The following is a 15,142-nucleotide window of genomic DNA, read 5'->3' on the forward strand; positions in this document are numbered from 1 at the left end:
CCTTTGTCTGCATTCAGCACCCCTATGTCATTGCTGTCCACATTCAGCTCCCCAGTGTTACCTGTGTCCCCAATCATACCCTCCCGGTGTCACCTCTGTCCACAATCAGCCCCTCCCAGTGTCATTACTATCCCCATTCAGCTCTCCAGTGTCACCTCTGTACCCATTCAGCCCCCCATGTCATTGCTGTCCCCATTCAGCTCACCAGTGTCACCTCTGTCCCCAATCAGCCCCTCCCAGTGTCACCTCTGTCCCGATTCAGCCCCTCGTGTCACCTCTGTCCCAATTCAGCTCTCCAGTATCACCTCTGTCCCCATTCAGCCCCCCATGTCATCACTGTCCCCATTCAGCTCTCCAGTGTCACCTCTGTCCCCATTCAGCCCCCCATGTCATTACTGTCCCCATTCAGCTCTCCAGTGTCACCTCTGTCCCCAATCAGCTCTTCCACGGAATTAATATTTGAGAGTGTATGGGCCCACTTGATCCTGGTAGGGTACTCATATTAGCCTTAAAAACACTTTCCCTGCTGCTGTGTACTATACGTCCCATAATTCTCAGCCAGTATCATGGGGGACATTTACCTGGCTGAGCATCAGGGGGACATTAGGTTTTGCGGTTTTTTTACTATCCTTTGTTGCTATTAAATTTACTTATGTTAAACCACATTTGAATCATATTTGTATTTTTATAATCAATATGCGTTAGAAAATCAGGAAAAGATGGGCTGATTCGGTGGCACAATGGGCCACTTGACTTGACTTGCCCCCCAGGCCTTAGGCTGCCAGCCCTCCCCTGGTTGTACCTAATACCCTAGAGGACTGTGCTTTCTGACCATGGAAGGAGCAGCTCCCTTTGCTCTTCTGGGAAGGTTTTCCACAAGATTTTGGAGTGTTTCTGTGGGAATTTTAACCCATTCATCCAGTAGAGCATTTGTGAGAAGGCCTGCTTGCAGTCTGAGCCCTGACCTCAACCCCATCGAACACCTTTGAGATGAAATGGAATGGACATTGTAAGACAGGTCTTCTCATCCAACATCAGTGCCTGACTTCTCAAACGCTCTATTGGATGAATGAGTAAAAATTCCCACAGGAGCCTTTTCAGAAGAGTGGAAACTGTTATAACTGCAAAGGGGACACCAACTACATTTTAATGTCTATGTATTTAGACTGTGATGTCATAAAAGTCCTTGTGGGTGTAACGACCAGGTGTCCCAATATATTTGTCCACTTAGTGGACATAAATAAATATACAATTTATAAATAAAATATGCCTAATACTTGCATCAAGTAGCCATTGAAAGGGGCATCTACGTAAAATTAATGCCAGTCAACGCAAAACTAGGAAACTTCAATGGCATCTGGAACATCATGCCAGCATCCAATGTATCAGACACAGGGAGCGTCCTTTTGACAGATATGCTCTTGACTTTTATTAACTTAAAGTGGTTTATTTTTGTCTGCAAAATTGGTGACAGTCAAGTTCACACTTAGAAGATGGAATGTTCTGGAAGCCAGCCATTTCAGTATCTCAAAAGGGTACAAAGCTTTCAGGGGGCCTCAGTGCTTCGTGCTACTCAGCAGTAGTTTCAGTATATTTTTTCAAACCGTGTGTGCAAATTTACATTTGCTTTTTCAACATAGTTTTGGGAATCTAAATGTAAATTACAAATTCCTTCCTTTTTTTTAATTTGTTCTTCCTGTTCAAGTCCTCAGCCTTGACTATACTCAGACAAGAATCACCTTGCCATCGAATTGTAATTACATTTCAATCATGTTAGGGAAGGTTACTTTTCTCCAAGGTTCAATAGTAAAAACAGTACATTCTGCATTGGAACAGAACTGCACATACTGTTATATCTTTTTGGTGCAATTTAAAACTTTTGATGCGTTACAAACTCCTTGTAGTTGAAAAGTGGATTAGTACAGTGAACAGTGTTGGGAAATTGAAACAATTTTCTATGAAAATATATATCTAAATTTGTCTCAAATTAGCTATGTTTCTAAATTTGGTTTCCACTTTACTTGTTCTCATTGGGTTACATGCTGTCCTTTTCTACTAATAAATTTGTATGTAATGGTTTTCCTAATATTTACAATAAATACTGGAGATTATGTATGGAAAGTGATTGTTATTCAATTTTTTAAAGTGGTTGTTTCTGCATAGCATCCAAGAAAAGAGCAATAACACTGTTTTGGTTGCTATGGTGATAAAACCACTTTTCAAACTTTACACCACTTTCTCTAAATTACTTTGCTTCTATTTTTCAGGATTACCTAGGAAGATTTTTGCTAGCCATTTAAAATGTATTCAAATATATCTTTATATCCTAACTAAACTTAACTAAGTCAACCATTAAATCAACTGGACTGGAGTAGGCAATCAGATCCAGAATGAGTGACCCAGAACAATCTATATCACCCAATACCATATTGCCCTATATCAACCCAATACCCCCCAAAACGTAATGCAGAGCACAGAGTGATCTCCCATAATATGAAGTAATATACATTTATTTTAATTAATATTCAAATAAAGCTTTTAATAAAATCAAGTCTTAACTTTACTAACTGTCCACCAAAGAGCCACATGTTGGAAATCAAAAGATGGGATGACCTCCAGACTTGTATGAATGTATGAAAGTGTATTTTGGATAGAAGCAGCTGCAGGGAGACCTGCATAAAAGGTCTAACAATTTTACAGAATGGCACAATATACAGTATACAGATTGATACAATAGAAAGTTAGTATATGCCTTTAGAGGTTGTTACAATTTGTAAACATCTACTTTGTACTATAAAAGATAACTATTTGAACCTACATAACATTTAATATCTATACAATGGATGGGTTTCAACAACAATACGTATACACTCTTTGTCCTGAGGTTTACCCCAGCCCACTCTACTTCCATAAACCAGTTTAATCTGGGAAGGATGTTTCTGATAGGGGTTCCTTAGAATCTAGGCATTCTGTCTCATACCCTTATATAAAAAATACTGCAGTTTTTCTGAAGTAATACTGCAGTTTTTTGGACATGAAAAAACTGCAATACTCCACTTTTACTGCAGTATTACTGCACATTTACTGCACTTTTACTGCATTTATACTTCACTGTACTGCAGTTTTACTGCAGTTATTTTTGTACGGAAGTAAAAATGCAATAAAGCTGCAGTACATTGAAGTACAACTGTAGGTTTGCAATATAAAAAAAAGTGCAGTAAATGTGCAGTAAAACTGCAGTACAGTGAAGTACAAATGCAGTAAATGTGCAGTAATACTGCAGTAAAAGTGCAGTATTGCAGTTTTTTCATGTCCAAAAAACTGCAGTATTACTTCAGAAAAACTGCAGTCATTTTTTGTAAGGGTAGGCCTCCAACTTCTTTAACGAAATGCAGGACACATTTAACCTTGCATGTCCCATCTCCCACATCCCAATATTCCACACACTTCTACTGCATATTTCTTTGTGGATTGGAGTAAAACGTTGCTACTGAGAGACAAATCAAGACATGAGAGACTGTGCTTATTAATGAAGCACTCTAGCAGCTGAAATGGATTCCCATGTGATTCCATGACTGATGGAGCTCTAGTTGATTCGTATAGCTTCTGCCAAGGTCAAAATTATTTTAGAATTGGTAACATTATGTTAGTAGAATGTCCCTGTTACATAGCAACTATAATTCCACAAGGGGCATAATCACTGACAAGACAAACAGACCGCTACTGTGGCCTAGACATTAGCTGATTGGCCCTTGCTTTTAGCAGAACAGAAGCCCCCTTTTCAACTTACAAATACAAGTTGTTTAATGTTTAATTTTTATTTTTGGGTGTTAAGACAACATATGATGAAATCACATACATTTCATTATAGAATGCAATCATTCGAACCAACTGTCCAACTAGAATCTTATCCCCCCCCCCTTAAGTGTGTTGTGCAAGTTAAGGTGTACAAAAGATCAGTAAGATGTATAAGACTCTGGATCTATATAAAACCTATTTTTACTTATTAACATTAATCTTACAGAAAGGAGAACAGAATCTCAATGAAAATAGCAGTAAATAAATTGTTTCATCCACACAGTACTTGTATGGTCTGTTCACTGTATCTCGTGCAGGGAAGGTCAAAAGTTTTCATTCGAGTTAAGCTTGCTCACAGCATGAGTTGTCAAGCTTACCAAATCAATGTCAATAAGAAGAGAAATGCATCTGGAAGTCTGAAAGTGCTAAAGAAAAAAATCAATCTTACAGCATTCTCACTGTCACTTAATTTTCAAAATCAACTTTATTAAGACTAGTAAAGATGAGCTAAAGCTAAGCGATATAAAATGTATGTCCACAGACATACCTACCAAGTGTTTCTCTTTAGAAGGGATATTCCCTCCTTGTCCCTAAGTCCTTTTGTTCCTCTTACGGCCTCTAATGCCCTTCTGAAAATGTTTGCTGAGTATATAACGTTTTTTACAGCCTCAAAAGTTACCATAATCTCTACAGAAACAGCAGAAACTCTGTTTACAAACTAAATTGTGTAAAAATATATATATTCTTCTACTAAATGACTTACTGTGATATGTAAATATCTATGAACAGGCCACAAATTGACATAAGAAATTCTGTTACACCCTTTCCAATTGCCACACTTTGGTTCCATAGAAAATGGAGTAACATTGGTCGTAACAACACTCCAGTAACATACATGGTTTACCTGTAGTAATGTAAGTTCTATTATTCTGTTTGTGATACAGTTAACATCATAAACAAATATAATATATAAACTCAAAGAAAGTAAAAAATAAACATCAAAGCACCACAACAACTAAAGCAAAATCCAAAAAGACCTAAATATATATATATAAATTGCTACTTATAATTGGTATTTTATGAATGGATGTTTGTGGAGTTCTTTTGATATTTTTGAATTACATAATACAATGAAGAATTCTTGTTCTTGTCTTCTAGGTACCATTGTAAGTTGATACCATAATCATTAAATTATCTAGAATGATTGGCCTTGGCTCCATTATAACAGAAAGGTAACAATAATAATTGTTTCACAAGCAGACATATCATGTCTCAATGTATTATTAATAAAAAAAGGTTTTTTTTCTTTGTGAGATAGAGGGCTATTTGTTTTGGGAAATGAAGCATAAAACACAGAGAGAAAATCAGTAAAAATCATAATTTTTAAGGTCTTAATGAGATCCTGTATGGCAGAAATAGATTAATTTACCAAAATGAAAATAATATGTTTTGGGGAGACAAAAGTATTTTGGGTAATGTCTTGTTCTTGAAGAACATAATTTAAAAAAGTAAAATAGTACATGTTTTAGGTACATCACGAACCTCATGAGTTCAATTAAAATAAAGTAATTTTTGATGTATCACAATATTTTTTTTTCTTCTTGATTTAAAACTTTAAATTTAATAACATGTATAACTATACCATCAACCTCAACTGTGTTTACAAATATACTATGCGGGCTTTAAAACATCTCATTTTCTCATGAAAATAATTCCTTGTAAAAATTACATAGTAGTAGTATGGATTGACATTGGGGTATATAACACAAATTGTTCCATGTCTCAAACAAATATAAAGGTTTTGTTTTACTTTGCAATTTTAATAGCAACATAAACAATCTAAAACCAACCTGTAAAAGATCCCTCCTATAGTGATTTAAAGAGACAGTAATAGTAAATTAATAATAGTATTATTAAATTAATAATAATAGTAATAATAATAGTTTAGTATACAGTACAATGCCACAGAATTTGATGACGCTATATAAAACAATGAATAATAATAATACTAAATGTCACATAGCCAAAGCTAACTCCCATTCCTAACAATGTAATGGCAATATAACAGAAGCAAAATCTACTGGTCTCAGTAAATTTGATTTCTGTCATATAAGATTTAAAAACTGCAAACCAAGTGTTCAAAAGCTGCTTGTGTCTTATACTTCGGATAAACATAAAGAGCTGGTAATTATCTTTTCCTGAGCATTTTCTTTTTGAAAGTTTCCTGTGTCACATAATCAGGCTTGTCTTATATTCCCAAAAAAAACAACAGCTATTTGTTCATGGAATGAATATTATTTCCACCAAGCTCTTTGATGTCAGCAGTTATGAACTAAATCAGGTCATGTTCTGTAAACAGGAATTACAGAATTCTCATAGACTGTAAATGATATCAATGTAATTTAAATATAACTGTTAACTCATAAATCACCGGTAGCCAACAAGTGAATCTTCTGCTATTGTGAAACTAGAACTCTCATAGGCTGATTGACCACCATGACAGCTGGAGAGCTACCTGTTGTCTGCTCCTGCTTACAAACAATGCCTTTGGCATTTTGGAGACATATGGAACACTCTAGAACTTGCTGAAAACTAATTCACTTCCCAATATGCTGTGTAAACTTGCTTGTCACCACTGTATTTGACAACAGATTTAACTTGACAGCTAAGTAATATATTCCATATGCTCCAAATCAGTCACCCTGAGTGCGTCAAGGGAAACACGTCTCAGCTGCTTGACTAGTGACCTTGAACGTATAGATTCTGAATAGCATTAACCATGGTGGCTGTGCTGGATTTTCTCAGGATCCATACAATTACACATGTGTCCTCAAATTCTCCATCTACTTCTGGACACTTCCTAAGATACAGTTCCAGAAGAAACATGTGGGCCATCACATAGCAAGAGGGGAGAGTTTATTCTGGCAAAGTATGATACACTGATGGCACAAAATAAACTGAAGTTGTTTATCTCACCTTTCCAAGTCCCTCTCCAGCCTTTAGACAATTCTTATTCTAGTGTGACTGCTCTATCCCTAAGAGCGGCACTTTTATCTCTGGTATAATACACCCTAACACCTTCTAGATTGTTTACTCATTTGAGCAGGGCCCTCTTTACCTCCTGTCTCTTGTTATGTTATACACTAATTATTAAGTCCTGTTTACCCATTGTACATCGCTGCAGAATATGAAATCACTATATAAAACAAATATGTAATATATAAATAATAATAAGTTGTTGCTATAACTTGTTTGAGCCAGTTACAGTCATGTAAAGGGACACTAGCTTTAAATACATTTTTGTCACACCAAAGTGGTTTTCTGTTTTGCTTTACCCAACATACTAAAAAAAAACACATGCACCTTAATATGTGTTAGGGAATCCACATATTAGTTTACACAAGTGGCACGTGTAATAGCAGAAAGTAGTGATTCCGAGGATACGGCTTTGCAAGTGAAGTATAGGCAGGGCTAACTCTTCATGGAGTGGGGTTAGCTGTGTAGAGGCAGGGCAAGTTGCATATAGGGACAGGACAAGCTTCAAACAGACTTGAGTAGGAGGGAAAGTGAGCAGAGAGTGTGCATGACCCGGAAGCATTTCACCTGGAGACCCCAGGTTCGAACTCCAAGAGTTCCAAGGTATGGTACATATAATGCAGCTCTAAAGGTTTTTTATTGTCAGAAACAGAATGGGCTATATGGACTTAGGAGTTTTCAGGTAAGCACAATTAAAGAATGGGGGTTATTAGATAAAAACAAACATTATTGATAATTAGGATTACAAACTAGCAGAGTGTTGTCAAAGTGCCCTTGAAAGATTATTAAAAAGTGTAACTGCATGATAGCCAAGACTGACTACCCAAAGGGGCATTTGCAAAGGACCTTCCCAATATTTTTTTTCATGTCTTCATCACATCTACACTTTGGACATTTCTGAATGAGCTCAAAATTCTACCAACTGTGACACAAAACAGATAACAAAACAGATACACTAGGAAAACACATTTTGGTTGGATTTACCGATTACATTGAGTCATCTTTATACAAGAAGTGATTTAGCTACATCATATTACCATACCTGGGAACTTTCTAGTTCTGGCTACTTGGAGCTCTCCCTTGGCATACCAAGAATGTATTCTGGGCACCTGAAAGTGGGAGTAAAGGAAGGAAGAGTGCCCAAAGCTATACAAATCTTAAAATAAAATCTAATGAACTAAAATTGAATTTACAATATTTTTTTTTCTGCTCAAAACGGCATGTAATCTGATATATAGGGCTACCTCAAGCAGATGTTTGCTTGGGGCTTTGGTAAAGTTAGTTCTCATGATAATAGTAAAATGATTTCCAAATTTTATTAAACTCAGACTTTTACAAGACAAGTAAAATATATTTTATAGAAGAAAATATTATGACAGTAACTATTACTAACACCATGTCAGAAAACACAAATTCATAGCACTTTGATTCTTTCTTTTTTTCTTTCTTCCTTGCATTCCCACACATTTCCTAGAAACACATAAAACCTATTTTCCCAATTTGGTTTAGTGTTTGAAGATGTCTTTAGGTAGCATTTACCTACTATTTCCCACTCCAAACAATTTATGTAAATTACACGACATTAACAAGTGTTTTCACTTATTTGCAGATGGCAAGAAAGGAAATATACAAAAATGTAGTTTTTTGTATAGTCAGACGGCGAGACAATTATGGGAAAATGTATCCAACTCTGCTAAATAGCTGGCAATTTAACTTTCTGTTTGCTATTCTCATATAATCTGTCATGCCAAGCAAATGATTCCGCTCTTTATAATTTAGAATAGTTACTTTTACAAGGACTGCTCTTTTTCCCAAGGAACTTGGGACTCCTAAAAGGTCACAGTCTTGTGTGGTTTACTGAATAAAGCTGAAGTTTGAAAAATGTGCTCTCCAAAGTGATTATACTAGCAGGCCTGTAATGAATTTTACAGGCTCCCTTTGTTAAATTGTTCTGACAATATTCATCTCCCCATGCTTCAATCATATTAACAGAAGCTAAAGTTCACCAGTGGTAAAATACCTGAGAGCTCTCTATGATACTTCATACACCTGGCAGTGCTTATCATCTCATTGAGGTTTAGTCATGAATGAGCTATAGAAAAATGTCATCTCACCACATTAACTATGCATTATACAAGGCCAACTTAGTCTTTTTTTTTCACGAGAGACTTGCTGTGGTCGGCTTTTTTTATAATACAAAATTATTTCTGTGATGTTTTTTTTTTCTTACTACAACTCACTGGTTAATGAATAAATTCCATTTCATTAGTCACATCAAGAGTAGATCAAAATGAGGCCTATGCAATTATGCTTCGTGACACATATTTATCTTGAGTACTAAAAGTAAGGCAAGCTTTTCTAAAAGTTCCTGTCTTGGGCCCTAGTGTCTATCTATTGACTCTTTGCCTACCCCTGACTAAAATATAAATTATATTAAAGGATTAAAGAGAGACTGTTTTGTTTTGGTGGGGTAGTTAAAGGCATGACTTGTTAGAAGGTTCCACTACTACCTTTTATGTGACTTTGTGACCTATTGATGGCTATTAATGTAATATGAGTAAGGCACAGAATGAGACCTCTCTTGGCAGACCCAAAGTGTGACACATCCTTCAGAGGTATAGCAGTGTTTTCTTCTGGCCTTGATCTGGCCTTGATCACAGAGGCACCAACCCTAGGTACTTTTGTTGATTCCGCCCATGATAATATTAAATCCTCTTTGCTAGGGTCTCTACTGCTCAGCAATAATTCCAGGTGAGCGTACCATTGTGAAAAAATGAGGTTTTTGCTACTTCTCTTCTTCCTCCATCTCCAGTGCTGATAGTAGGCCCGCAGGGTTAGGAGCAAAGATGGTCCCAGGGACACCATATCCTCTGCAAGAAGGGTGCTTGGTTTTGGCAACAGCCTTTATAGGCTTATCTCCTAGGTGTGGCAGGCCAGGCTTACCCATAGACATCCTTAAAAAAGTGGATAATATAAATGATCTGAGGGCTTGTGGAGTCCCCGAGGATAGGAAACCCCACAGGTGCTCTTTGTGGGCATGAAAAGCACAGGAGGTAAGGGAGAAAGTTCCAAAAAATTAAGGTTGTGATACCTTGCCTATGGGGATAGATAAAGCTATATCATGGTTCCAGGATAGATATGGAAATAAACTAAAAACTGGATTTGTATGTAAAATATAGAAAATAAAATGTATGGAGCATGGGTATGGTTAAGGTTGCTGTCTTGGACACCTATTCCTGGAGATATCATTTTTTATGTTCAGCTTACATGTATCATAACTGATTCCAGGCAGATGTGCAATAAGAACTGCCATTATTAATTAGTGCTAATTGCATTATACAGGCTACTGAGCAGCACCCCACGTGTCCCCATTAGCATCGTGTGAAAGTTATAATTGTTGGGGAAAAGTGACTAAGGTGTCAACGCTAACTTCAGACAGCAAGTAATGCAATAGGAAGGCGTGGACTGGGCCATTACTAAGCCACGCTCTTCTGCCCCATATGGTGCACTTGAATTGTGATATCTAGGCAGGTTCCTGTGTTGCCTTTTGGTGAATCTTTAACCAAAGCCTTCAGCTCAGGAAATACTCTAAGACATATATATATTAGGACTTTATAAATTCAGCACCTTAAAAATAAAAAAAAAATAAAAAAAAAGTTTCATTAGGGTACAGTACTCACTAAATACTACCCAAAGGCATTCTTTTTTAAGTAGTACATTAAATATGTTTGAAAGAAAGCATAGAACAAATTGCTTAGGTGTCATGCTGATCAAAATAAAATAAAATGAGTAATATTTTAACAACTCAAAACTGTTTGAATTGCCTAATGGATTTTATACTTGCTATCAATAAAATAGTAAACATTTAATACATTATCGTTTCTCTTGCTGTGCAGTGCATCTTGATTAGGCCTAAATTACTATAATGAGCATATGGAAAATGTATTAATAGTAATAGAGAATAATCCAATCCATATTTACCAAAAAATTCCTCTGCGCACATTTTATTACTTAAACCAGGCACTTAAAAATAACAGAACGCTATTAACTGCCTCCTAAATAATACTGAATGTCAATTAGGAAACATTGAAACATACCACTACAACGCTAAGTAACCAGTTTAACAGACGCAGGGATTTATTGTCGAGAAAAGGGAGGTTGCAGGAGAGTTGCAGCTTCAACCACCTTATTTTATTACGCCATATGACTGGCAAAGCCCTTTGGCTTTTTCTAAAAAAAAATGAATGTACAGTTAAAGGACCACTCCAGCCATCCTATGTACTTCAATGCATATAATAGCTGGGAAATCCCTTTAAATTTACATGGTGCAGACATTTTCCATGCCGATGATGGATGAGTTCTGTCTTACACATCTCCCGGCACATAATATACTTACCATCGTTCACGTCCAGCATTGTCTCAAGTGTTTGTAAGTTTAAAGAAAAAGAGATTTTAAATGAATTCGAAAGGTGCTGTTCTTGTATTATGTATTAAGCAAATAAACTAAAGCAGATCAGCCATTTGATTTCAGTTTGTATGGGAACAGTCTATGACCTCTTGCATTTGTAATACATGGCAATTTAGTGTCCCTGGCAAATATTATAAATTAGTTAAAATCTTATATTTTTGAAAAAATATTTTTAAAAAAGCATCGGAGATTGGGTTACAATCATGTCAAATTCAGCAAACTATGGAAGAACAGAACTTTTAAAGTAGCACTGCGGCTCGTTGTAGACGTGAGCGACCATGTATGCACAGAGAGAACTTCTGTGAAGCACCTCAACCTCTGGTTCTGCCATGAGGCTTACAGCTTTTTAGACAAAGTCATTCATATTCGTACAGTAAAAGAAAATACTGGTGAAAAGGCCAATTCATTAAAAAAAAAATCCTAAAGACCAGTTCTTGACTATCCTATACCCCAATGCTGAAACCCAGCATATGAACACATGTATTTAAACATAAAGTCTGGTTCTAATAAAAAAAATACAATTTAACTAAAATATTGCTAACATTAGTCTTTTGAGTCAATGTGATAAAGTACGGTCAATTTTGTATACGGATACAGCTTTCCTAGTTCTCTCTGCTACAATTGGGCTTGTGTAATTGTCTTTTAGCACATCTCCAGGAAAGTCTGCTTCCTTTATCAGTGCTGCTAATAGCACCACTTCATTTAATGTCTGAGTAATTAATGGATTCTATTATTACAGTATTACTTAGGTCTGCATTCATTTCCATTTGCAAAAAAAAGGGTATTTTATTCCCAAGCCATAGAAGTATTTTGTTGGATTATTATAATTCTACAGCAACATATTTTTATTCTCTTGTCTGAACTATAATTTCACTTTACTATAAGTGTCTTCACCGGAAAGCGATTAACCATTCTGTTCTTGGACAAAAATATAATTATCTTGCAGCGTTTTAATAGGATGCATGTAAATAGGACTGCAAAGCTCGGCTGAATATTAATTTGCATTCATAAAAAAACACAGCATTGAGCTGAATAGTAAATGTATATAAGTCAATGCCTTTTGGGTAAAAATCCTCTTTATGAGACAAAGCAAAAAAAAAATTATAATTATAAATATAATAATTCTGCAAAAAAGTGATTAGAAATGTATAAAGTGGCCTTTTTATATTTGTTATCATAGAAATTATTTGGTTATCATTGAATGGATGTGGTATACACCTGGATACTGAAGGGCAAATATGTGTCCTCTTTCCTCTCTGGGCAAACCTCTATATGAAGACGCTTGTGTTAAATTTTGGCAGAAGACTAAGCTAACATTTATCATAGTCTAAGAACAGGTGGCAACTGGCAACCTCTACTGCTGGTGCAGAAAATATGAAGACTGGGTTTTGTATGAATTTCATTATTGAATGTGATTGCACATAATGCTGTATCATGTATTCCTGTTTGTTCTGACCTAGTTCTCCTAAAGCAGGTTCTTTTTTTCACTATGCAACCAAATTATACATTCATTCTCAATACTAAGTGTTTGGTTTTTTTAATCAGGTAATACATATCACAATTGGCAGTTTTTTATTTTTTGGCTTCCAATACAGATGCCCTCTGGATGGTGATCCGAGCTACAGCTTTAACACTGAAAAAATAAGCCAATATTTTTTTCAGTTATGTCATCTGGGTCTATCATTTTCTTGCATATAACAAAACAGGAGCAACAACCATTGCCTTTTTCCCTACCTCCACACCTGACAATTTTACATCTGATGAAGGTCCAGCAGGCCACCTTTTATCTTCCAGTGGAAATGATTTGGGTCATGGATGGAAGGGTACAGAGCCAGGGCAGTTTAGCTTGGGAGGTTTATGCTGAACTGGCTGGGTCACATAAAGCACTTTGTTGACTTAAGCAGGGCTTTGCAGAAGAGATTAATATTTCAGCTGCTTGATTTCATTATGCATGATGGAAGCCTGGGTCATTGATTTTCTCTAGTATGCATTGGTAGCTTGATCCACCATGTGGATAGGTTTTTGGAAAGTCACCATACTGATTTGACTATATATTTTAGGGGACCAGCGGAGCCCTTCTTGCGTGAGACACTTGCAGGTTGGTACATTATAATTCATAGCAGATATAAGGAGCAGATATGTACGTTTCACAGATCAAATGTTCTCCAACTCATTGAACATCAAGCCTTGATAAGGGCTCTGTCCAGAGAAACATTGCTTTTCTGAGATCATGTAAATTATGTTTTCACACTACCAGGACATATCTCAGTCTAATAAGTTGACCGGAGGCAGTCAGGCTTGCAGTTTTAGCCATAAGATGAGCTAAAATCCTGTGCTCTAAGGGCCTCTTAAAGATTGTTGTACACAGAGCACCCTCTGATCTAATTTAGCAACAATCTTCTCTTGGTTATTGTATTTTATTGTGATGTTTTGTATCAGCAGATATGAGTGTGGCTATGAGATTTCCCTAAACCATAATCTATTCAAGATTGCACATAACCAGTAAATGACAACTGTCTAGCCAGGGTAATTTTCTTTAATAGAGAACAATAACAATTTAATCGAGCTTGGTTTATTTTAATCCCTCCACAGAAGGATCAACAATACATATAGATAAAGCAACCGAATATATCACAATCTCTAGATACCCGATGACTGCGTTCATTTACCTGTTGGGTACTGGAAATGAGAATTAGAGTATAATGTGTTGAATACAGTATTCAGCACTCAATGATTGGGAAAAAAAATATTTATACATACAGATATTTCCTTTTGAAAAATTGTTTAAACATCCACAAAATGAATAGACTCCTTAACCCCACGTGTTACGTTATTAATGCCATTGGACTTTAGTCATTAGTAGGTTTTAACCCCTTAATGACAAAGCCCGTACATGTACGGGCTCAAAATGCATTGTTTTCAATGGGTTTAGGGACCAGCCATTTTCTTTAAGGGGTTAAAAATGTTTTTATCACATCCAGGTTGCATATTTGTTCAAATACTTTTGGAGTTGTTCATTTAAAGTCATAGATGTTTTAGTTTGTTTGCTAAACCTTTCATCATAATGAACAACCAAAGCACAAAAAAAAGCTCTTCAAAATGTAACATGAGATTTATTTGTTCAGTTGCCTTTAGTTCAATTTTATATAATGTGCGGATCTACATGTAATTTATCTGTATAAAACACTATTCTGAGCCTTGGGATTATGCTGCCTTCACATTGTGAATTTAATTTGGTAAAATATATTTTTCATTCCTACTTTATTAACATAATACCGTATTTGCTCGATTATAAGACGACCCCCCAAATCTTAATATTAATTTAGGAAAAAAAGAAAAAGCCTGAATATAAGACGACCCTATAGGAAAAAAGTTTTACCAGTAAATGTTAATTCATTTAAACACTTTTTTTAATAAAAGCTATGCTTGAGAAAAATATTTTGGTTTTATTTCCTTCTATTTTCCAACCTGTCCCCCAGTTATGCACATCTGCCCCAGAAGTGCCTTATACCCCCTATATGCCACTGTGCCCCATGATATGCCTTTTAACCCTCTAAATGCCACAGTGCCCCATAATATGCCTTTTAACCCTATATGCCACTGTGCCCCATGATATGCCTTTTAACCCTATATGCCACTCTGGCACTTAGAGGGTTAAAAGGCATATTATGGGGAAGAGTGGCATATAGGGAGGTTTAAGGCATTTCAGGAGGCAGAGTGGCATTAAAGGGGTTAAAAGGCATTTCACAGAGCACTCTGCCTCCAGAAATGCCTCAAACCCACATTTAACACTCCCCCTCCCTCCTCCAAACTTACCGGTGCTTCTGAGTTGGGGGGGGC

At 36.2% G+C, this 15,142-nt stretch overlaps 1 protein-coding gene across 3 annotated transcripts in view; it reads right to left on the bottom strand.

Moving 5' to 3' along the window:
• LOC149300753 (RNA-binding motif, single-stranded-interacting protein 3-like) overlaps positions 1 to 15,142 on the bottom strand; it is a 280,512-nt gene that overhangs the window by 120,146 nt on the left and 145,224 nt on the right. Inside the window, exon 5 of one of the 3 annotated variants that reach the window (XM_089484827.1) lies at positions 7,006 to 7,039. The exons of the other annotated variants lie outside the window; for them this stretch is intronic. Coding sequence (XP_089340953.1) covers positions 7,006 to 7,039 — 34 coding nt within the window. The remainder of the gene's footprint in view (positions 1 to 7,005; positions 7,040 to 15,142) is intronic. 3 annotated transcript variants of the gene reach the window in all.

Source organism: Sceloporus occidentalis, unplaced genomic scaffold (genome assembly GCF_023333645.1).
Source record: "Sceloporus occidentalis isolate IW3139 unplaced genomic scaffold, rSceOcc1.0.p SCAF_23, whole genome shotgun sequence".
NCBI classification, from domain to species: Eukaryota; Metazoa; Chordata; class Lepidosauria; order Squamata; family Phrynosomatidae; genus Sceloporus; species Sceloporus occidentalis.